This window comes from Dermacentor andersoni, chromosome 10 (genome assembly GCF_023375885.2).
Source record: "Dermacentor andersoni chromosome 10, qqDerAnde1_hic_scaffold, whole genome shotgun sequence".
NCBI lineage: Eukaryota > Metazoa > Arthropoda > Arachnida > Ixodida > Ixodidae > Dermacentor > Dermacentor andersoni.
The window spans coordinates 134,331,004-134,354,759 of NC_092823.1; the positions used below are offsets into that span (position 1 = coordinate 134,331,004).

At 42.5% G+C, this 23,756-nt stretch overlaps 1 protein-coding gene across 2 annotated transcripts in view; it reads right to left on the reverse strand.

Moving 5' to 3' along the window:
• Nucleotides 1-1,472: 1,472 nt before the first annotated feature.
• LOC126545132 (putative N-acetylated-alpha-linked acidic dipeptidase) overlaps nucleotides 1,473-23,756 on the reverse strand; it is a 58,529-nt gene continuing 36,245 nt past the window's right edge. Inside the window, exons 10-14 of one of the 2 annotated variants that reach the window (XM_055078257.2) lie at nucleotides 22,604-22,835; nucleotides 20,629-20,710; nucleotides 16,370-16,462; nucleotides 11,707-11,929; nucleotides 1,473-9,840 (exon numbers count right to left, since the gene is read on the reverse strand). In XM_055078257.2, the coding sequence (XP_054934232.1) occupies nucleotides 11,722-11,929; nucleotides 16,370-16,462; nucleotides 20,629-20,710; nucleotides 22,604-22,835 (615 nt within the window). In that variant the 3' untranslated portion in view covers nucleotides 1,473-9,840; nucleotides 11,707-11,721. Of the gene's footprint in view, nucleotides 11,930-16,369; nucleotides 16,463-20,628; nucleotides 20,711-22,603; nucleotides 22,836-23,756 lie in introns of both variants that reach the window. The other variant, XM_055078256.2, reaches the window with a different exon arrangement.

Below are 23,756 nucleotides of genomic sequence, written 5' to 3' on the forward strand. Positions count from 1 at the left end.
GGTGCAGATCTACAATGGAGCTGCCATGTTTAACGGTCAGCTACACTCTAACGACTAATGCGGGAACAAGAGTGACGCGTTCCCTAGAAGTGTTGCACATGACACTAAGAAGTGTTGCAGATGACACTAATTCAGCACTGGATACTACCAGTGTTACCAAACTCTAGTGCGAGAAATTGCAAAAGTCCCTTCACTTTTTGACTTCCCCTCGTACATACTAACAGCACAAACACACCTGCTAGCCTGTGAACTTCAAAATTTGCAAAATGTTTTAAATTACAATTCACAATTTGTTAACTTTGTCGTGAACACACAGGCTTTAAAGGGACACTAAAGCGAAACAATAAATCAGTTTAGACTAATGAAGCATTGTTTGAGAACCCTGCAGGCAGTCATTGCAAAAAAATAGTTTGATTATTAGATGAGAAAATGAAGGTCCAAGTATCAGTATTTGAATTTCGCGCCGAAACCCCAGCGCCGGTATGTCAGCGTGACGTCAGGAATTCCAAAGTATGTTTTCGCATTCGGGCCGCGTTGGCTGAATAAAGGTTCCCGAAACTTGCCATGTTTGATATTTGGTTCCTTTAGAACATAATGTAGTCAATCTGTACCGATATGTACAATTAGTAGGCCTTAGAAGATGCCATCAAAATCCAAGACGTCACAGCCCCCAGGTGCGGGAACTTAAGTAAGCGTCGCCACCCGTATTTCGTTCTTGCACTTTTTCTGGCTTACCAAATGTTTTATCATTGTAGGAGTGGTGTTTTTGGTGTTGTAGAATGGTAATTTACTGATGCAGAAGAAATCATTTCTCACTTTAGTGTCCCTTTAAGGTTGCCACCTGGTCCTCAGAGTGATGGTTGCCAGTTCAACTCCCACATCGGTACACCATTTGCCGGTTCGCTTAAGATTAGCACATAACTTGAATCACAAACACTCTGTCAGGCGTATCTGGGAGAGTTATAAGGTATGGACATGTAGTCATCCCCATTTCCTGTCTAGAGGAATGAATCTGCGCGCTGCAATAAAAAAAAAAAAAAAAGCCATTTGAACATTGTTGGCCTCTTTGAGGGACAATGCTTATGAACAGTGGAAGCCACAAGAATGCACATGCCATACAGTATACAGACTGGTACCTAGCATATGCTGTGCTATTGCTCCTTGCTCTGCAGCAGTGTTGAAGTGTGGCTGTCTGTACCAGCTCAGGCCAAGAATTAGCATGTTCAATACAATGGGACAGTAGCAAATTAGTGAGCTTAGAGAAATTGCTGAAATGTGTACTGTCAACTTAAAGATGCATTTTACATTTTGATCAAGCAACAGAAAAGTGAATTAAAAAAGCGCCATAGCAAGAAGATAAAGAGAAAAGCACAGTGCCAATGGCTCCACTAAAAATCCCAGCTTGCAACACTTTTACCAAACACAGGTCGCTAAAAAAGGAGAAGAAAAAACATAACAAATAGACAGAGAAGGTGCTTTGGCTAACAGCCATTTAATGAGTAAAAAAACTACATACTTCACATTTCCAGCACTCATATAAACACATGCCTAGAGGCGGACAGTATTTGCACAGTCACAAATTGCAGGCTGGTTGCGAAAGGCACAGCTGCTCTTCTTCCACTTGGAGCCAGGCTCCTAAAAACACAACCTCAGAAACTCTGATCCCTTTGAGGAATAATCAGCTTTTTGCACCGGCTGTTGGAATCACAAATAAGGACACGCACCCAAGCTGTGCATGGTGCAGTTGCTTCAGCTCCATCCACTTCAGTTCATCAGAAAATTCCTGCTAGTAATTTTATCTGATGCAGAGTTTATCTGAAAAAATTAAAGGAACCCTAAAGAACATACATCAGTTGAGAAAACATAGGCTTAGCCTTCAGGATACATATTCGCATTGTTCTAGTAGTAAAAGACTGACTATTAGCCAAGAAAGACAAAACTGCTTTAATTAAATTTTGCAATGACACTGCGATGGTGATGACGTCAGTGCGATATCAAACGTTTCATGGTGATTTGAGTGTATTGAATTCTTTTCAAAAAGGCAAATAACAATAGCTGCCAGGTTCAGATTGAGAGTCCTAGCTTTCTTCCAAGTACAATGCAGTCCTTTCTCTATGTAGCCTCACGCAGATACTACCGAAGTCTGCTAGATCACAGGTAATTAGTACAGGAATTTCAGTGTGGCGTTGAAATGTGCCTTTCATTTACACATTATCGCAGCTCTTATGTCTTCACTCGCATTAAAACTGATGTGTCTGCATTTCAAGCAATGTAGTCTATGAATCCAGGTGAAATTAACAAGTCGCTTATGGGTCCCTTTAACTCAAATTTAAAATGAATCAAGTTCTGCACTACTTCGTTGACCTCATAAAAAAGTTTATTTCTGAATAGCAAGTCCAAGTTTGATTTATCCATCAGACATTCATGGAAGTGAATCAGCTGAACCACGTACAGCAAAAATGAATAGCCCTACGCTATCAGTAGAGAACATATGCTAAAATATGAAGTACAATGAGAAAAACGCAAGCTGATATAAAAATGAAGGCGATAACAGACAAAAAATAGGAATAAGAGAATAAATATGACAACACAATATTAGTTGGCCCAGCTGCCTAAGAAATCTGCCAAGACCATGGCATAGGCTACAGAAAAAACATATTACACCATCAGTAGGCTTCTGCAATGCCAAGAGGTCTGCAGAAGGCCATTGAGAATTTAGGATGCAGAGCAAAGATGCAGTGCTGGCTGTTGAGATGAGATGCCCTCAAAACCACTGCCCTGTGCCATTGCATCACGTTGCAATACAAGCCGTTCCTACTACAAATGCCAAAGCAATAGTTTACATATGCAAATGTGAACATGCAAATAAGAGCACTAAGTGTAAGTGAACCTGTCATACTGCAACCTTGTTGACGCTCAAATTTGATACATAGGTGGAATTTTATGGTGCAGGCAGTTTACTGCCATGTTTGAGTACAGTACATACCTGTTTTGTTCAATATAAATAAGCAGCATGCAGTGAGTGCAGTGATGCCAGACAAAAGATGTAGGTTTGCAGAACAATAATAGCAATGCCATTACTCACTGTGGTAGTGAAAAAAATAGTGTGTGCACCACATTTAGTCCTAATGATGACAGCTGGTGTAACTGTTCCGCCAAAAGAAAATTTACATTTCCTGTCTGGCATCACTTCATGTGCACACTTCTTATTTGTGCTGAATGAAACAGGCCAGCACTGTGCCCAAAATTAGTACTGACCACTTCTGTGTCACACAGTTATCTTGAATTCTGACAAAGATGATCAAATCCTTTACGAAAAACAATGAAGACAATATTTTATGCATTATGTAAAACACTCTACCATTTATTGCAAAAGTTAAGTTTAACAGCACTATACATCAAAATGAAAGAAAATAAAAAGCGATGAGCTGAACTCATCCTCGGCTGTTTTTAACAGAAACATGTGGATGGATTCAGCTTGTCAATGGCACGGAAGGAGTTAAACTGCATGCATCAAGAAATGTCACCTTTGTGTCAAATTTGCATGCAAACAAACCAATGGCTCAGCCAGAAGAGCCTTATATACCTGGCACTCTGGTTTATGCAACGTTTGGTACATAAAGCAGACGGCACAATTCTGCAGGATGCATGTGCAAACAGTAATCACATCATAACAGCACAGTGCATCATGTCAGGAGACTCTAAGGTTTGCAAGGCTGCACTGTTCCCATCCACTGGTCACTTCTGGTCATTTGTTCACACCTAATGTGGGCTTATCACAGCAATGTATCTGGCTAATGCTAACACGCATTAAAGCTCTGGCAAATACTGCCAAATGTGAACTGTGATCGCAGCAGTTGTAGTTATGGTTCATCAACACACCACTATATACTGCGAAGTAACCGTAGCTGTCAGTTCTTTCTTATTATGAAGAAAAATGTTAGCTGCACTGTAGTTCTGAGACACCATATGGAAGAGGAAGCTTTGTTTTGTTATCAAGCCACAGAAAAATATGCATGGCTCTCATGACCAAAAAGGCTAAAAAATGGAATGTTCCGACCTCGGATTGTGCCTATGACGAAGCTTCTCATTGAAGGAATACAAGATAGACAGCTTACACAATACTCTCCCATCAATAAAGCCCACACCGTGATAAGAGCCCTATCGCACCAGGCACATTGAATACAATGCAAACATACAACATAAAAAGTTATAAAATCATCCAAACATCGCCACACATGCCACAGAGGTGTCAACAAGCAAGCTCATGTTGAATACATACTAGTACAGCTCTTCCTCCCTCATTTATGCTTTGCAATTCTTTCTGTGCATGAACTTAGGCATATAAAAAGTCATATTGAATTATGCCATATGTTAAACAATCTCATAAAATTGTGATGCTGAAACGTGTCAAAGGTGGGAAAAAAATGTTATTGAGCCCAAAGGTTAGGCATTTGTGAAGTGTGAAATTAGCTTTACGCGTCCTAAACTTATGCCAAGGCCACATGGTTTGCCAAAGTAGCAAGCTCCATACTAATTTTGTCCACTAGGCAACCTAACATGCAGCGAACTTTTTCTTTATGCAGGCATTCCTGCCTTGTGCCCCCATCGATATATGGCCACAGAAGCCAGGAATTTAGCCCACAACCTTTATTTCAGCAGCTGAGTGCTGTGGCTGCTGAGTTGCCGCAGAAGCTCTAACAGCTGTGCTTACCTTTTCATGCTTGACAGCAAGAAAAAAGTTAGCAAGAGCCATGCGAGTATGAAAACAAAAGGAAAACTTATCAGGAACACACAAAACAGAAACTTAACAGGAACACACAAAATAAAAAATAAAAGACACAAAATGCAAAGCTGCTGACACAGCTGCACCAGCACACCAACACTTAAGGCTGAACCACACGCATTGAATATTCAAGCGACAGCAACGTGTTTAGCTGTCGTGGAGGGCAATATGTTGCCATCGCATGTCGCATCGCTGGTGTTTGTTTACCTAGAAAAACTTGCTTGTCAATTAGAATTTCATGAGGCAGCTTCTGCTGGTTATTGTGGTTGCATAACATGGAAGTGCCCAGGCCTCCAGTTCAGATTCGAATTTGCTCTTGCCACTTACAATTTGTTGTGACAGCAGTAAACAAATGACGAAATCAGACTTCGCTTAGTCCTATCTCATGCTCAAGACTAAGAACTAACAATTTTCTGTTACTACTGAGATCAGCTGTTTGTTTTGATGCTTATAGACTGAAGATGCCATTGAGCCACAATAGTACTAATTCCTGCCTGCAAGATGAGGCCATAGCAGTTACTAATGCTGGCTATTCAAAAGGCTTTTTCACTGTGGTCAAGTGCAGTACGCTAGATCTAGCATACTCTAATTAAAATGTTGATCTCACAAAATGTTTGCAATTTTTTATGGATGTTTGATTGTATTTAATTGGACAACAATGTAACTTTGTGGCTACTTCGTTTCTTAATGTAGAGTCTACGCAGTCGCCCCACACCATGGCTCAGCAGCCTGTTACATTGCTTGTCCCTGTCGCTTGAATATTGTAAGCATCTGGTTGCTTCTTTAAGCCTACACCGTTGAAAACAGGTGCGACAGGAAAGAAGCACGCAACAGAGCTGAGTATCCTTCTGCTCCTTGACCTGCGACTAGTGAGCCATAGGGCACACTGTATCTAACAGCCACATACATCTCGCTGTATGGCAGGTGAACGTGCTACGATGGCACAGAAGTGCTCGACTAACAGGATCCCTGTCGCATGTGAGTATACATGAATGTCACTCGACCCAAAGAAGCTAAACTGGTGTCAAATGGGCAAGAATAACTAAAATATTGTGGGGTTTAACATCCAGGAACACTACAGTGGGCTATGAAAAACACTGTTCTGTGTTGTGTGTGAAGGCTGTCCATGTGACAGGGATGCTAGACTATAGTTATGATTTGGAGCAATTGAAGAATGCTCTGGGCAAATAGCAGCGACTTCAGGAGCTCTCCTTAAACTGCCTGTGTGTTCTAAGCTTCAGTAACCAATGTTTAAATCCTTCACATTTACATAAAACAATATTACCTAGGCTTGTATGATACGGGGAAAACATATAAGCAACATGAAGTCATTGCCATGCTCTTCAAACATGTACATTTGTGGGGTTTAAAATTAAAGTTATTTTGTTAAAATTATTTTGTCAGCAGTTATGGGCTGCATTTTCCGGCAGCGAAGAATAATCCGCTATATGCAATTACTAGATTACATGTCTACTAAAGGGGCCATGACACGGTCCTAAAGCTATTCTCAGTTCATCATTATAAGTGGGAGTAGAGGGGTCAATATGGTTATACGTGCTCACAAAAAACTTGACTCTCAGCGCACATTACTTGGGAATTTCAATTTGAAATCCCTGCCTTTAAGCCTCTGCCAGCGACAGTGACCGCCATATTGAGACGTGTTGCGTGATGCTGGGATTTGTGGGGCTAACACTGTGTCGACTACTGCTTCGAAACAGCCAGAAACCACATCGGACATCTTGCTCTGCATGCTCTGGCACCCTATGGTGCAGCAAGGGTATCGCTATCAAATTGTGCTGGCAATTTTTTACTCAAGTGATAAAAGTAGTACAAACAAGAGAACGCCTCCAGAGATTATCTTAGGCTGACCACCGTAACGCACATGCAGAAAGTCAGTGGTGATTTCGTGGTAAATGCGAGAGAAATGCATCAGCATTACATCACACCTCTTTAGCTTCGCAGATCATTTTATCTCACTCAACACACGACTTGCCACTTCGCAGAGCGAATTGCACATGGCAGTGCTCTGCAGCAGACTGAGGTGTTTCAGTGCCGCCACTCTTTCCCTTTCTCTTGAATGCCAATTCGCAGCTGTGCCTCTCTCTCTCCTTCCCAACTCCGACTGGCTTCTAGAAAGCCCACACTCTTCTAAGCTCTCCCATTGGTAAGCTCTTGTAAGCCCTGCCATTTCCTCTCTACATCTACCAGGTGACCGACTTTACACACCTCAGATCGGCTTCCCGCACTCCACGTACATACATTTCTTTCCCCTTTGACACTCCAAATGCTAACACATTAAAGACTAAGTACCACATGGTGACCATGACATATTTTCGGCTCCTACAATTACATCCAGTGCTTGCGGTATACGAAAGCTTGGGCTCCAAGATTCACTTCCGTTACTCTGAGGGAGCCTTAGCTGGGGATGCGAGTCATATTGTCATCAGTTAGTGGTGCCAGACTTCTGTATGGTTCAAATGCGATATTAGAAAATTGAAATACAAATTTTCTACCCCATTTTCTACCCCAGCTTGTAGTGGGATACGTACCATTTACCATGCAATGTATAATTGCGTCTTGCAAATTGGGTGTCATGGCCCCTTAAATGCAATTTTGCAGATGGCACCAATGACAGGCACAACTTTTCATTAGGAGCCATTCCCATGGCAACCAGGCTTAACAGCATTGTGAAATTTGCCATAAGGTGCGCAAGTCTTAAAGACCATCACGCTACGATATTAATTTAGGAAAGGTGAGTGTAAATGGGATCACAAACTCGCGCTGCCTCGCACAGGTTGGCAGCAACCACCGTGGCAAGGAAGTGACCTTTGCCTCTCCAGCAAACTGAAAGGACATTGACAGCAGTTTGTACAAGGTAGTTCCACAATTGTTTATGTGTGGCGGTGTGGCCAATACCGAATGTCAGCCAGAAAACAACCTGCAACACTGGATGCATCAAGGTCTTGAAGTACCTGTATCAGCAGGCTGTCGCAATGCGCAGCTGGACGCCAGTGTTAGTAAAAGCGGCGAAGCATACAGCAATGTGCATCAGATATTACGAAGCAACTGCAGCAGATATTAGTAAAGAGTTTAATTAAAAATAAATTTTATGGGTTTATATGCCAAAACCAGAACACGATTACGAGGCATGCAGTAGGGAGGGCCTCCAGGTTAATTTTGGCCACCCTTGCTTCTTCAATATGCTCCTAAATCTATGTTCACGGGTGTTTTTTTATTCTGCCCCTTTCGAAATGCAGCCACCGCAGTGGAGATCTACCTATGACCTCGAACACAGCAGCACAATTGCATGTGTACTAAGCTACTGTGACAGGTGTGAAGCACTTGCCAAACCTTGGGTAGATTTTAGGCAGTGGCAAAACAGAGCATGGGATTTCTGTAGGGTTTGAGATGGGATTTCTCTAAGGTTTGAGAATTAGCTTACAAAGCTTTGCCTTATTTGATGTGCGAGTTGCTCATATTCGCACACGTCTATAATATACCTCATTTGTACGATTCCAATGCACCCCTGAATCTAATGGGCACCCAATTTTCACGGGTTCAAAGTAAGAAAATGAAAGTGCACCTGAATGTAACATGCACTTGAATGTGACATGCACCTGAATGCAATATGTGTCCGATTTATATTTAAAAAAAATACAGTATGTCCCCACATTTGTGATCAGAAAAAATGAGACATCCAGAATTTTCACAGAAGGGCAACTTTTTGAATTAAATGAGTTTTCATAATGAAAACGGCATGTCGCCATCGCCATTTGCGCTTCAATGGACACAGATACCAACAAACAAGGCGGTATTCTCAAGCCATCATTTTTTGAAATACTACCATGAGTTTCACGAGATGTTATGTGACTCAGCATTGGGCTGGTCAAAATATGTGGCCCAGGGTGTCCCTGGCATTCTGCACAGGCACTTGGCCCAGCATCAGGAACGCTGGTAGCAGTATGGGCTGACACATCCAGTGTCGAGTCGCATGAAATCTCACGAAAAAGATATCTTGGAAAGTGATCATAGTCAAGCACAAAATGAACCCACAGCAACCTTAAAGAAGAATTAGCTTTGCCACCATCTCATGATGGTGATGATGCTGTGTCTGACGGCTCTGATGGTAAGCCGTATTGCCAATGCCACGAACACTGATTTGGTTTCGTATCAGATTGTAACGCAAAAGCAATTTTCAAACCATATTTTTTTTAAAGGGGCATGCCAGATTTGTGTAAATATAGCATATATTGTTTTAACAGCAATAGCAACAGGTTGACTGAGTGTCTACCAAGATTCAACTTCTACATACAAAGCAACCTTTGCATACTAAACTGTGCTACTGACCTAAGCGCAAGTGTACAAAAATAGCCCAACATACCCACAGTCTTTTAACAAGTCTAGCAGCACAGGATGGAAAAAGAATGAAGCCTAGTGCAATAATGCCAAAACAAGGACAGGACAGATGCACATTCTTGTCCAAATAATGGTTCCATTGAAAATGCTAAAATACACTCGCCCATGCTCACCACCTAACCGCGGTGGCTCAGCTGCTATGGTGTTGCGCTGCTTAAGCATGAGGTCGTGGGATCAAATCCCGGCCGCAGCGGCCGCATATTGATGGGGGCGAAATGCAAAAACACCCGTGTTCCATGCAAAGGGAGAACATTAAAGATCCCCTGGCGGTCAAAATTAATGCGAAGTCTCCCACTATGGCGTGCCTCATAATCAAATCATGGTTTTGGCACATAAAACCCCAGAATTCAATTTTCACAGCCTAAACACACTTTCGCACTAAATGACACTAACACACTTACATATTAAAGCAATGGAGCAGAGTTGGCTGTTTCAGCATATTTAAATTTAGCTATATTTTTTTGTCTGAACAAAGCGACCATACGAGCTACTGAAATTTGGAAAGAAAAAGAAGGAAAAAAAAATTGTAGTATGGTGTGACAAACAACTAAAAGGGTCACTCACACACTTTTGTTATTGAATCTGTAGTTGGTGGCATCTGAAGGCACGCTTGCAGCATTCACACGTCCAGTAGGAACCTAAAGTAACGGTGAAAGCAACGTCTGGACGAAATAAACAACTGGATGGACAGCGTGTGGCACAACTCTGAGCATGGATGTGGCATCATGAAGGCACCATTGTAGTCTAACGCACATGCGGTCAGAGGCAAATGCCGAAATGAGGTGAAAGGTGCATGTTGGTGGCATCGTAAGCACGAGCCACATTGTCAATGAATGGCAGTGCAGGGAAAAGCCTCTAGGAGCCACAAGCCGCATGTCTGCTACTGTAGCATTCTCTCTGCTCTGTTTCATACTTAGCAGGCAATGCTACGGAAGCTATGCGCGCTCAAAGATGTCCCCCTCCAAATATTTTGCAGAGCAGTAATTTCTTGTCTGGAATGCTTTCTATAGAACACCTACTTCATATATTGTGGATATAACTTGTGGATGCAAGGCTACGTCAAATTACGTACTATTTGCACACCTTTGTGTGCAATGCATTAAGTTTTGATAACTACTGCAGGTGGTGCACTGTGTCTGTTTGTCACAGAAATGTGCCACTGCTTGTTCTGTAAGAAAAAGGATCAGGTATGCAACACCCTCTATATAGCAAGTCATATTTTGTGACATGATATTATGAAACTAGGTTATATCAAATTACATGGAGCACGCCTACATCTTTCATTCACATGTGACACACTACTCTATGGTCAGAGCATTAACAGAAGTCTAAGAGAGCCTTCGTAGCATTGCCTGCGGTGTATGAAAAAGAGAATAGAAATGCTCTTCTGGTCAGCTCAGTGTGTAGTGTTTCACATTCTGTTCCAGGATAGCAACAAGTGCAATGCGCTGTATCATTGTGTGCAATGAGAGAAATTTGCAGTTCGGAGGTCACATCTGTTCCTGCATTTCCCACCCTACCGTATACAATGAGTGATTTTCTTACAGCTTGAGAGCCATGGCTTCTGAGCCTTTTGCAACAAGAGAGATGCTGACAGCTTCTACAAGTAACCTAACTCACACCTTGAAGCAGTTGTTTAAGCTATTTCCTCTTCTGAAACTTAACATAAAACAACAATATGCGAGGGTTGCACCATATGCTGATGAGCTAAAATATAGCGTGAATGGACATGACAAAAGATACTGGCATTCCAGTTGATGGAATAAATCAGCAGAAATGTCATGACATCAGTAAGTGCCTGTTGCTACAGTGCGGCATTTTGCTGGTAGTTGCACATGTGAAACAGAAGGCATCGCCATGAATGATTTAACCACGTGGATTCTTCACAGATGGATTGCGACTACCTCAATCGCAGCAATGCGCTGGGCTTGCTTTAACAGTGCAGAAGCATGTACATGCCAGCTTAACTTGAAGTCCCTAGATGAGCTTTTTTTTAAAGCCTGAAGTTGAAAAGGAAAGCCTTTGCAGCAACACCCATGTTGTCATTGTTCAGCTCCACATTCCTGGCTATGTACTGCCTTCTAAATCAATGATATTCCTAGCATGGTTTCACAGGAGGCCTGAAAGGAAAAAAGGTATCCAGGGATTTCAGCCTCGCTCAAAGGTTTTCGGACACATCTACAGCATCAGGTGAGAGTGTTGCCAGATGTAGAAACATGCATGCTCCTTGCTTTGGCTGCCATCTAAAACACCATGAAATGGACATGCTTCTTGTGATGGCTTAGTTGGTACATACTTGAAGTTATGAATATCTAGAACCAGACAGAGCACATCAATCACAAGGTCAGGGGTACTACCTTCCAATTACACTTACATTTTGTCTAAGCAACTCTGGTCAAATAAGATGGATGAAAGTGCAAGCCTCTGCCCCTTGTCTTTGGCATGTGCTCAGTTTGTTCTTGCATTATTCATAACTTCACTTGGGAAACGGAATGGGTTTACACGTAGCGTTGCTAGGCTTAGGGTGGCACCACAGCAGCCAGTGTGTCGGCAGCCTGCTGGATGACCTGCACCAGCAAGGCGTAGTGCTGCCTCAGCACATCCAAGTGGGGGCCTGGATCGGTGGGAGAGCCCAGCTCATCTACAAGGCGCGTGAACTCGTCCATGATGCCTGGGAACATCTCGTCCATGTATGAGGGCAGCTCGGGTGGGGACAGCACCAAGTGCCTGCAAGGGAAGGCAGGCACTTATGTACACATTGACTGGGAGCACAGAGGTTACTTCGGCATGCTGAAATATTTTTACCAGAATTATTCGATCATACTAGTTCCAAAACTCTGCTTCGAATTTCAGGAAGAAGTTATAATTAAAAAACGCTGTTTATTTGGTTTTGCTAACTGTGAATTTCTGAAACTTTCATTTGTGTTGTTGCATAGTGCAGATTTTTTTGAAACACACACAACTTTTTTGCGTACACATGCGCTTCATTAGCAACAATTTACGTTTAGACCAAGCACACAAGCAGCAGCAACAGACTTGGAACAGCAGAGACTGACAAGCACCACATTGTATTTAGGTCACACCGACTTTTTTAGTGAATTTATTTATTTTATTTATTTATTTGAAAATACTGCCAGCTGCTTTTTGGCAGCCAAAGCAGCAGTGGTACATAGAAAATAAAAAGGGATACTGTACAAGCAAAGAAAATTTCAAAATAAAATTCGAACACAACGAGCTCACACATAGTGCAACACAGATCATACTTGTACGCTACTGCGCAGAACAATATCTCTGAAACTAATGACACGAGTTGAATAAAAATTCGGTACGAAAGGAATTGCGTGCTTCGCTCACAACTGAGAAATAGCCGATAAGAAAGAGTCGACAGTACGCTTGTTCGTTACCTCTTGTGGAAGCCTGTTCCATTCTCTTATCGTTCTAGGAAAAAATGAAAATTGATAAGCGATAGTTCTAGCCTGGGGTACAATAAGGGTAAGTTCGTGCTTTTCGCGGGTACTTCTACACGTGTTAAACTGTAAGTATTTGTCAAAATTCATTTTAGTTTGGCCGTTCACTATCGTGTAAAGCATCTTCAGACGGTGTAGCTTACGGCGTTCCTCCAGTGTTGGAAGACCAGACCTCGAACGGAGATCAGATAGTGACACTTGTCTTCCGTAGGCATTAAAAATAAACCTGAGTGCTCTTTTTTGTACTTTTTCCAGCTTATCTGTATCAGTCTTAGTGTGCGGGTCCCAAACGACATCACCATATTCAAGTAGAGGACGCACCAGTGAAGTATAACCAACTAGTTTTGTCTTGCTTGTACAGTGCTTCAGACGTTGCCGAAGTAACCATAGTCTTCTTGAGGCTGACGAAACTATATTTTTAATGTGCGCACTCCATCTTAAATCGCGAGATATTTCAATCCCCAGATATTTAAACGTATCGAAAAGAGTAACGCCAACGTCGTTAATTTTGTATGCATGCGGTAGTGGACTCTTCTTTTTTGTTACGGTCATTTGCGAGCACTTAGGGATATTTAGGCTCATTTTCCAGGTCTGGCACCAGTTAGAAATTGATGTTAGAGAATTACTTAAGAGTAATTGATCATCTTTAGTTTGAATGGCATGATAAATAACACAGTCATCCGCGAAAAATCGGCATTGCACAGCAGTGTCAAGTGAGAGATCATTCAGATAAACAAGAAAAAGTAATGGTCCAAGGACGGACCCTTGAGGTACGCCCGAAAGGACTGGAAGCATTGATGATTTAGAGTCACCTATTTGAACATATTGTTGGCGTTGCGTTAGGTAAGAGTCAAGCCACCTCAGAATACGCTCATTTCTAAAGAGATGCTTTAGTTTTAATATCATTTTGGAATGCGACACGCGGTCAAAGGCTTTTTCAAAGTCTAGAAAGATTATGTCGACCTGGCCACTGTTATCAAGAACTGCAAACAAATCATTAGTAATGTGGAGTAACTGTGTCACTGTTGAAAGGCCACGCCTGAATCCGTGCTGACTGTTCATGAAAAAATTGTTGCCTTCGAGAAAACTGCTTAAATGTTTGAAAAGAAAATGTTCCAATACCTTGCTAGCTGTGCACAACGACGACACCGGGCGATAGTTAGTTACTGTGAGCTTATCGCCAGTCTTGTGTATTGGTATAATTTTGCCTATTTTCCAGTCAGAAGGAACTTCTCCTTTCTCCAAACTTTTGCTAAAGATAATATAAAGATACTTGGCACACCACTCCGCGTATCTAAACAAAAATGCGTTTGGGATTTCGTCGGGTCCCGAAGATTTCCTAATGTCTAAGCTAAGCAATGCTGAAAAAATACCTTCTTCTGTGATTATTAGCTCTGGAAGTTCATACATAGTTGCGTGGCTGAAATCTATATTGTTATCGGCACTGCGCAGAAAAACGGACGAAAAATAGTCGTTGTATGCCGTTGCTATACAAGTTGGGTCAGTGACGTCCTTATCGTGTATTTTCAATTTATTAACTGGTTCCTTCTTTTGCGTCAAGTGAAGCCAAAACTTTCTCGGATCACTGGAAAGGAAGTTGTGCATTTTGACGTTAAAAAAAGTGAATCTGGACGATTTTATTTTCGAGCGCAAGTCCGATCGCAGCTCAGCCAAGGTGCTGCTATCTCTCTGGTTTTTAGACGATAGTCGTTTTACGCGCCTCTTTATATGAATGATTTCGCGCGTTATCCAGGGGCTTCGACGTTTGCTCTTATGTCGTTTCGGGAGATATTTATTCATGCAATGACGCACCGCACATTTGAAGTGCAGCCACAAACTATTAACAGTTGTAAAGTTAATGTGACACTGTAAAAAGAAATCAGTCTTGTTCTAAGAAATCTAGTATGCTGACATCGTCCGCATTATTAAAATCATAGTAGGGTTTTGGCTTGCTGCGCTCAGCTTCACGCCACAGTTGGCTTTTAAAAAGGACAGAGAAATGGTCCGATATACCGGGCGCGATATCGACAGTATAACCTAGTTGACTGACGTTTTCGGATATGAAGACGAGGTCGAGAATCGAACTTGATACGGCAGTCTGGCGCGTCGGGGTATGCACTACCTGGCGTAGATCGAAGGCATATGCGATGTCTAGCAACAGATCCGCGTGTTGGCATGTTGACGTAGCACACATCAAGTCCCAGTCTATATTAGGCATGTTGAAGTCGCCACTCATTATAACGCAACTGTAGCGCTTTTTGTTGTCGTACAGAAAATCGTGTAGTGCCTCCAGCATAGAAATGTCAGCATTGGGTGGCCTATAGACAGCTCCGATAAGTGCGTTTCGGCCGGAAAGTTTGGCAGCTATCCACACCATTTCAATCTGCTTATTGTGTGGAACCAGCGTATACTGAGTGCCTTTCTTCATCAGAAGTGCCACACCTCCCCCTCTTGAACAGCGATCATGACGGATAATTTCATGCGTTACAGGTACAACATCTGCATCATCTATGCTATCGTGAAGCCAAGTCTCTGTTACCACGGTGATGTCAGGATCGTAAGCAATGAGTAAACCTTCCAGATCGTCGCTTTTATTTAAAATGCTTCTAGCGTTGACATTCATTAAGGAAAAAGCTCTTTGGTTGTGAAAAACTATCGGCTGCGGTGGGGGGTTGTTTGGATTGCACTGTTGGTTGCAGTCATCCCAAGAGCGTGGTCATTGCCTAGTAGCCTGAACAAGTTCGTTCCGCGCCTCATTCCAAAAGTAAATTTGCTAGCTATTACCAATTTTACCTGTCTCAGAAACTTGACTGTATGAGCAATTGCCAGAACTACTCTCTCTGGCAGCTTTTTACAATAAGAGTGCCCAATGATAGGTTCAAAAACTTACGAGAAGAAAATTTTTTTGTTAACAGAATATATTTGTGAACAAAATATATTTTTTGTAAACCTTGGCACAACATTTACAAGATTGATGAACAGGTCCAAATTCACAAGGTTCACAAAAAACTTGGGAGAGTTGACAGGTATGGTAAACTGAATAGCTGCACCAAATTTACAATACTGCATTGTCTCAAATGCAACATAACAGTATGTGGGAAAGTTACAGAATGGTGACATGTCATGTAGAAATACAACACAGTCAGCCACGAAAGCTTATACGAGACACAGGTTTCTTTCAGAGCAAATCTAAATTTCTGCTCTGTCACGGCATCATGCTTCAGAATGAATAGCAGTGTATGTCACAAAAGCTACTACGGATCAAAACTGAATTCGAAGCTATGCGCCCAGGCTTTGCAGGAGTTATGCTTTATTTCAATTACCGTGTTCTGAATACTATATAGAAAGATGTGGTTCCTCAGGCAGCAAGTTACACAAGGTAGATGGGTGTTAATTCATGCAAACATATACTGTTCAGGTTGTTGCTGTCACTGGTTTACATTTCACAACAGACTGTGGAATTTTTCTTATTTCTATCACGAGAAAACAGCTGTCAAGGCCATGAATTGAAGCCACGACCTCTTTGAAGCACTAGTTTCTGCAATAATGTATTCAGGTAAAAATAAACAGCATGTTATCCTGCCCTAACAATTCTATACCATGAGCACGGGTGACAACAGTGCCAATGCAGCAGGAAATTACAAAAAGTCGTTCACTGCCTTGACTCAATGCTGATAACAAGTGTTAGCAAGCAACTTACTTTTTGTAGGGGTTTCTTGGCAAACCCCTAGGGTCGAGGAATACGCGTTCCAGCAACAGCAACTGGTCATTCACCATCCGGATGGCCATTGGGCTGCATATCACACATGGCCCATCACCACCCATTGCATGAGCAACAAGCAAGTCCACATTCATAATCACTTGATGCTTGAATTCTTTTACGCGTAGAAAAACATATCAGTTGCACATCTTTGTGCTTGCATAGAAGCTTAGAATATTCCAAATTAGTTTCACGTCATTTGATTGAATCGACCACTGTTTTAAAGTTTGTCTCGAATCATGCCACAGTGACACTTTCTTGGAGTCCTGTTTCCTCCGGTAATCCACAGGATGGAACCATCTTCCTGGTGAAGTCTTATCCATTTACGATTACCCAAGGTTTCAGGCAGCTTTAGCTAACACTGCGCAATCTAAGCATTTTTTGCTTACTGTACGGTTGTAACCCAAGTACATTTGTACTCACCACTTTATTATCTTAGTTTGCTAACAATTTCATGACGTTGTAAACCCTAGCTAAAACTGTATAACTAGAAGCCGTTGTACTTAAACATTCTAATTGCTTATATTTGTTTCTTTCTCTCATTTGCTGTAACCAACTCCCCTCTTTAATGCCTTTGGCCCTCAGGGTAATAAATAAATAAATAAATAAATAAATAAATAAATAAATAAATAAATAAATACGCCATGCTGAAATTTGTGGGCCTGTTGCAAAATACCGAAACAGGTGTTTTGTGCAAAAGAATGATTTCATATTGATGGTTTCTCAATATACTAGAAGATGAACTGAGTCGCATTTCATATCATCCTGAATGTATGCAGCAATGAGAGTTTCTTGACGTGTTCACCATTGTTGGAAACTTCGCACGCGATGCATTGTTGCAAGTTGGAGATGATGACGTGTCAACATGCTTTTGGTGAACAACTATACACATCAGAACCCAGCTTATCCTGGCATAAAAACCCTGTTATGATATATAGAATCCTGGGACTGGCATGTTGGGAAACCAGAACCACCTAGAAGGGTTAAATGTACTGCAAGGGTAATGAAAATGCAAAGCTAAATTATGTATCACAAGTAATAAATTGTGCCATTTGAAAACAACAATAAGGAGAAGAGCTCACAAGTGTCTTGTTGTTTCACTCATTTAGCCAGTAGGACAATTCCACCATGCTCATAGAGAGCATGCAAATTTCTGCTGGTGTCATGTTACTTGTAGTTCTCACCTCTTACCAGTCCACATTAATTCACGACAACCTTGCGTGTGGTGCAGAGGCAAATATTGTAGTTCTCACTAGCAAACTTCAATAATATTCTAGCACACCTGCCTGTGGGTGAGGTTTTGAGTTTTGGGAAATACATATGCATGTGAGAACACCATCAAGTCCATAGTGTAACAGAAAATTATTATGGCCCAGCTTACAGAGCAAAGGCAGCACCACTGTTTTCTGACCACCTAAATCCTATACTACCCCATTTATCCCTGCTGAGACACCCTCTACCCTTTCCTCATTTACAAGATTTTACAAGAAATGAAGCATAAAAATAAGAAGAAAACGTCTACTGCTTGGAAGAAGACAGCTCTCCTTCAGGCTACAGCCTGCACTTCACATATAGTCAACCACTCAAGTAAAGACTCCCAAGTACTCAAGTTTTGACAACACTTACAAGCATAGTTAATACAACTAGCTCTAAAGGAAAACCTGCTCAAATAAATGACGACAACAAAGGTGCTAGCATAATGCAATTTTCATTCTAGCAAGCGCAATTAGGTAGTGGTGTTCCCACATTCTCTGGAACTATGCACCTCGGCTGCACCATCTCGTTGGCAGGTGCAAAGGTTCCCTGCACCATGCCACAATCAAAGGCCACAGTGCACTTTGCACCAGAGAACTGAGTGCTGTGGCAAACCACACTGAACTGGTGCGTGGTGTGCCACGAACCACACGTGAGTTGAAGAGACCTACACCCTGCCATTCAAGTAAGAGGAAAGCTATTATGAATGTGTAGCACAACTGCACTACAGCAAATATTCATGGCATTTTGATGTGAAAGCATGAAATGGCCCAGTGAGCAATTACGCCAGCATCTGTAGTCTGTGGCAGCGAAACGGCACCTAAAGTCCCATTGGCTGCGACGCCACATCTCGAGCACGCCTTGGCAGAACAGAATGGGCAAAAGGGAACACTTGCTGCCGTGATAGTGCACCAGGTATGGTGTGAGGGGAGAGGCCATTGCCTTGACACCACGTCACCATCGCTCTAGCTCTTGGAAGCTGGCGTGTTGTGCTCGAGCCACTACTGCAGGCTGCTGCTCGCTGGATTGGGCAGCACGTACTGCTATTACCTGCTGGCAGGACGTTGGTGGCATGCAGGACGTTGGTGGCATGTGGCGTTGCCACCTGCTGCTGCTGCAAGTTGGCTCGGGCAGCACACAACGCTAGGGTATATTACTCTCAGCGCAAAACTCAAAGGACTGCTCAGTACCATTCAATTGGACATTAATGCTTTTCACATTCACAACTCATAAGTGCTTATGTGTCCTCGGACTTTCTCAATTTAAAAATCCAGAAAACTCAATTTTATTGGTGTGGTGTAACCATGGTTTTGGGTATGAATAAGTGATAGTCACATTTAGAATTTTGATATTGAAGAAAAATATTAATTTTATTTGCCAAGTGTTGCAAAAATGCACTAACTGCGTGTTACTGATTGTCAGTCATCCCAAAAACTTTAATATGGCTATCTAACAACCGCAAAGCAATCAAAAGCAAACCTTGGTAAACTATCATAATGCTACTGATTCTACAAATCATTTCTTTTTGAAACTACTGCAATACTATAAATAGCTTCAAAATAACTATCTATACTAACAATAGTCAATTTACAAATAGTTTTGCATCGCTGACATTTATACGAGTACACTCTGCCATTTGAGTACAGACTTGCACTCATGCACAAACTATCACCTGAGTACCAGGCCATCATTCATACACAGTCTAATCTTGATAATTTGAACTCGAAGGGGCCAGAAAATTTGTTTGAATTAAAAGAAGTTCGAATTAAAGGCAGCTAATTGAATGGAGGACTTACCTGCAGTGGTGCATGTGCATTGAGCTAACACACGAGTGGGAAGTTCCAGAAGGTTTATTCACACATATTTACATATTACAGTCAACGTCTGATTTTTCGGACTCCGCATGGGCTGCGAGAACGTCCGAAAAAAATGAATGCATGCCTTTTACAGCCCACAAAGGGTCAAATCGCCACAGGCACGTCCGAAATAGCTGTAAAGGCTTGCCAGTACACTTATTAGGCGTTTTGGTGTTCACACTGTGATAAGAGATGGCGGGTGAACGCGTGTGTAATTAAAGGAAACATACCATGTCCCGCGGCAATTGCCCATTCTAACTTTTGGTATGCTTCACCACGTACCACTTCTGTATTGGGGCAAAGCTGACTTTCAAGAACCGGCATTATGCAACGCGCCATACTTTCCGCGCTCCGAAACCATTAGCGAGGATTACAAAGGCGGAGTCGACGCCATTGCTAACAGCGGCGAATTGTTTCAATGAAAAACACGGCATCGAACAGCAAGACGCTTGGTAACGAACGTCGAAGTAGTTAGGCCTAGCGTTGCCGCGGTGTGGCTGCGGTTGCGAGCGGATCTGCTGGTCGGAGGCGCCGCAGCATGATTTGGCGCGCTGCTGAGAGCAATGTTCGAGCTCAGTATGTTCGAATTAACTGTCGCAAATGCTTGCGCGTTCGAATTACCGGACGTTTTCGCCCATTGGGATACACATAACTTTGACGGGACTACAGCGTCAGTTCGAATAAACCGAAAGTCCGAATTAAGCGTGTTTGAATTAACGAGATTCGACTGTAGTGCAATCAAGAAAAAAACTTGTCATCCACTAGAGAGAACATGAAGCTATAGAGGAAACCTTCTAATGAAACTTCCTCCATGTTCCAGATTTCCACAGAACTTGTATTTGCCCCAGGCTATCATTCAACTATCGACGTCATTTGTAACAGCAATGACATCAGAAAGCTTGTCCCAAGGTCTGTAGATTGTTGTGTGTTGACAGTCATAGACCCAAAAATGGACTGATCGAGAATACAGACATGATGTGTCTCTACACATCTGCATCTGACATACTTGCCACCACAAGAGCTCTAGCTTTTGCCTAAATAACACAAGAAACATTGCATGTGCCTGTTACAGTGAACAGGTCAACTTACTCGGAGGTGTCGAGGCCATTCTGGCGGGAGTGGAAGTCAAAGGCTGCTACTGAGAAGTTGTGAACAGCTGCGTCTAGGGGTCCTGGAAAGCAAATGTCTGCATGTATTGCATTCCCAGTGGAGCGAGCTAAACAAAGCATGGAAATTTTGTATGTGCACTGTTGTTTCCTGATGTTGTTTTAAGGCATAATTTATAGCCTGTAACTTTACGAATGAAATGGTAATAAAATACACGAAAGCTGCAATGTTATTAAGTTCTACTCAGTTGCATTCACAAAATGCGTTAACCTAGGCTACAGAAAACAACACACCTGTAAATGTACCATTCTCTTTACTGTGCTATACTGTTCTCACAAAGGATAAAATAAATAAAACAAACGCACATGTGTGCAATGTTGAACCGTAAAAGAAACAAGCATGAAAAGGATAATGACAGAGGCAAGAATAATCTGTCAGCATGCCGTCTTATATGGTCACCCGTAAGTATTGCAAGAATGCGGAGCAACACATGAACTCTGATTAGGTTGATACAGTTACAGTAGTCTGCTGGATGGGTTAGAAAAAAGAAAGTGCCCTCCTGCCTTTTCAACGTCTGTGCTTTTATTTTCATTAGATTTTTAATAATATATATTTACATTTTTATTTTATATATATATATATATATATATATATATAGTTACATTATATTTTAAATAATATGGCGTACCAGCACTCAACACTTCTCTGAACTGCTTAATCATTTCAGTGTTTCAGACATACGGACAATGCTACTGATGGTTGTTTTGAATGAAAACATGTTCATTACAACTATGCATGCTTTTTTTTAGTTTACTGTTTCAGACATGGAGTGCTTGCCCAGTCAGTTTCATATCATCATAACTGGACAGCATCATACTCTGGTAAAACAATTCCCAGAAAAATTTGAGCGTAATGTGATCACTTCGCTTCGTAATCTGCCAGATGCCATCATGGTAGGTACAAGTGGATTCCAACCAAATGCCGTCATGGTAGGTACAACGCGTGGATTCCAAATGCTAATGAAGACCTTGGCTATGTAACTATTTAGGTTCCAGCAACCATCTAAAACAATTTTGCTGTGAAAATGCTGCAAAATTGTAGCAAGCAACATGGTACAAGTCCATGCTATCCCACTAATAAATCAAACCTAGTACCTTGTTTACTTGCTTCCAACCTTGACCGTAACAAGCACTACGTTTTCATGGTGAAAACTGGAAAAACACAGTGCCATAGTTTGCTAACAGACAAGTTTTTCATGGTAAAAGAGAGAGCGATGCCGATTAATTGGAAAAAGAAAATACATCGCATCCAAGCTACAGTGGACAGGGCGTCGCCTATCGTCTGCATCAGAGGTATCCCTATCAACAACCCAGAGCATATCAGCTTTGCAAGTCTACAACATTTCAGACACTGCATTTCTTATATGCCTTGCAGAATGGGGAAACTTACTATCTTACGTAGCGGGCACAAAGCTACTGCAGCTCCCATTGCTGCAGTGGTATGTGGATTGGATTACAGAAATTTTTAATGCCAATGACAACAGCTTGTTACTATCGTAGTTTTGGTTTCTTACTCAAATATAATTTTGTTCGGAGGAAACTGCATGTTAGAACAGCTCTAGAAAGAGTGCTCTTTCCTGTCACTTCTACTTCCCACGTAGATCGTCATGCTGCTAACCAAAGATGCAATGTTACCAATGTGCCCATTCAACCGCCCTTGCGAATTACATTTCTCTGGTAAATTGCATTTCTGCTTTACAATGTTTTATACAGCCAATGACCAATACCGTCAATACAGCCAATACAATCAATGACCATATGAAATAGACTGACATGTTTAGACAAAACTGCCCCCCCCCCCCTGCCCTTCAAAAATAAATAATTTTTTATAGAAAATCAGACACACAGAAGGGGTTAACCAACATCTGAAAAAGCCTGAAATTGTGGCATTGTCTCACCCAAATCTAGGCCATGTGCATGCAGATGGAGGCTGAAGCAGAGGTCCTTCAACAACTGTGCATAATCGAACAGGTTGAAGGGAAGGAACAGGGAGTCTGCCAGGGTGCGCACCAACTCTCCTGCAACAGCTGCCACCGTTGCATGTGCCCGCAACTCCGGGTCCACGTGTTCCCGGAATAGAGAGAAGCGGTCGTACTGGGTGTGCTTGCGTGGGAATGCCACTCGGGACAACTGCATCCATGGCAAGAGTGGCAGGTGCACAAATTAGCTCATTCGTTTGACTCTGAGAAGAATAAATTCAGTGGTTGCTGATGCTGGTACTTCAGAAAATTATTGAATGTGACATAGCTAATCCAATCGTGAGGCTTATAGCACGTGAAAAGACAAGAACGAAAGGAAGACATGACACACGCAGGCGCTAACGGCCTATTGCACCATTTAAAGAAAATAGGCCAATGTGCGAATGTTAGGGTTGTGTTTTGTGGGGATGCGTGACTCTCGCGCGTCCCCTGATGTTTTTCCCGCATAGCGCGTCTCCTGCAGGGCGGCTTCGCCCTCCGCGTGGCCTGGCGCCCGCGGCGGTCGGAGTGGTTGAAGCGCAGTGCGAGAGATGGCGCTAGTGTTGCGCTGCTAACGCCGCCGACAGGCGAGGTTACTTGGGCGCCGAAAGGAAGGCGCTTGGTCTCTTTGGGTTCGCGAAGCGAGCGGGACGGACGTGCCGCCCGCGCGTGCGCCGACCATGCTTCTGCGAGACCGTCTCGCGTAGCCGCCTTGGACACCGTTCGCGTGACAGTACGCGCGAGCGACCAGGTGTTGGGATCCAGCATGGGGCGAACATATTCGCTCGCAATGCGGTCGCGGTAAGTCGGACTTCTAGATTTGTCGCGCGCCCATCGGCATGTTTTGGGGATAGCAACTCGGCTAGCAGGCATTGATCTATGAAAGGTGCAATAAATGCCCTTGTGACTGTTTGCACTACTGTGTTGTCGTTCCTTTGTCCCCAAGAGGACGGAGGAGAACCGCGTATCTCCCATATCTGGCTGCCCAACGTGGGGCTCTTGGGGCATCGGACGATAGATTTAACAGTTTTGCTTCGTTCGAGACCTTTGTTTGAACCGAAGCGTAGGGCTAGCGTGGATTTTGATCGCTAGC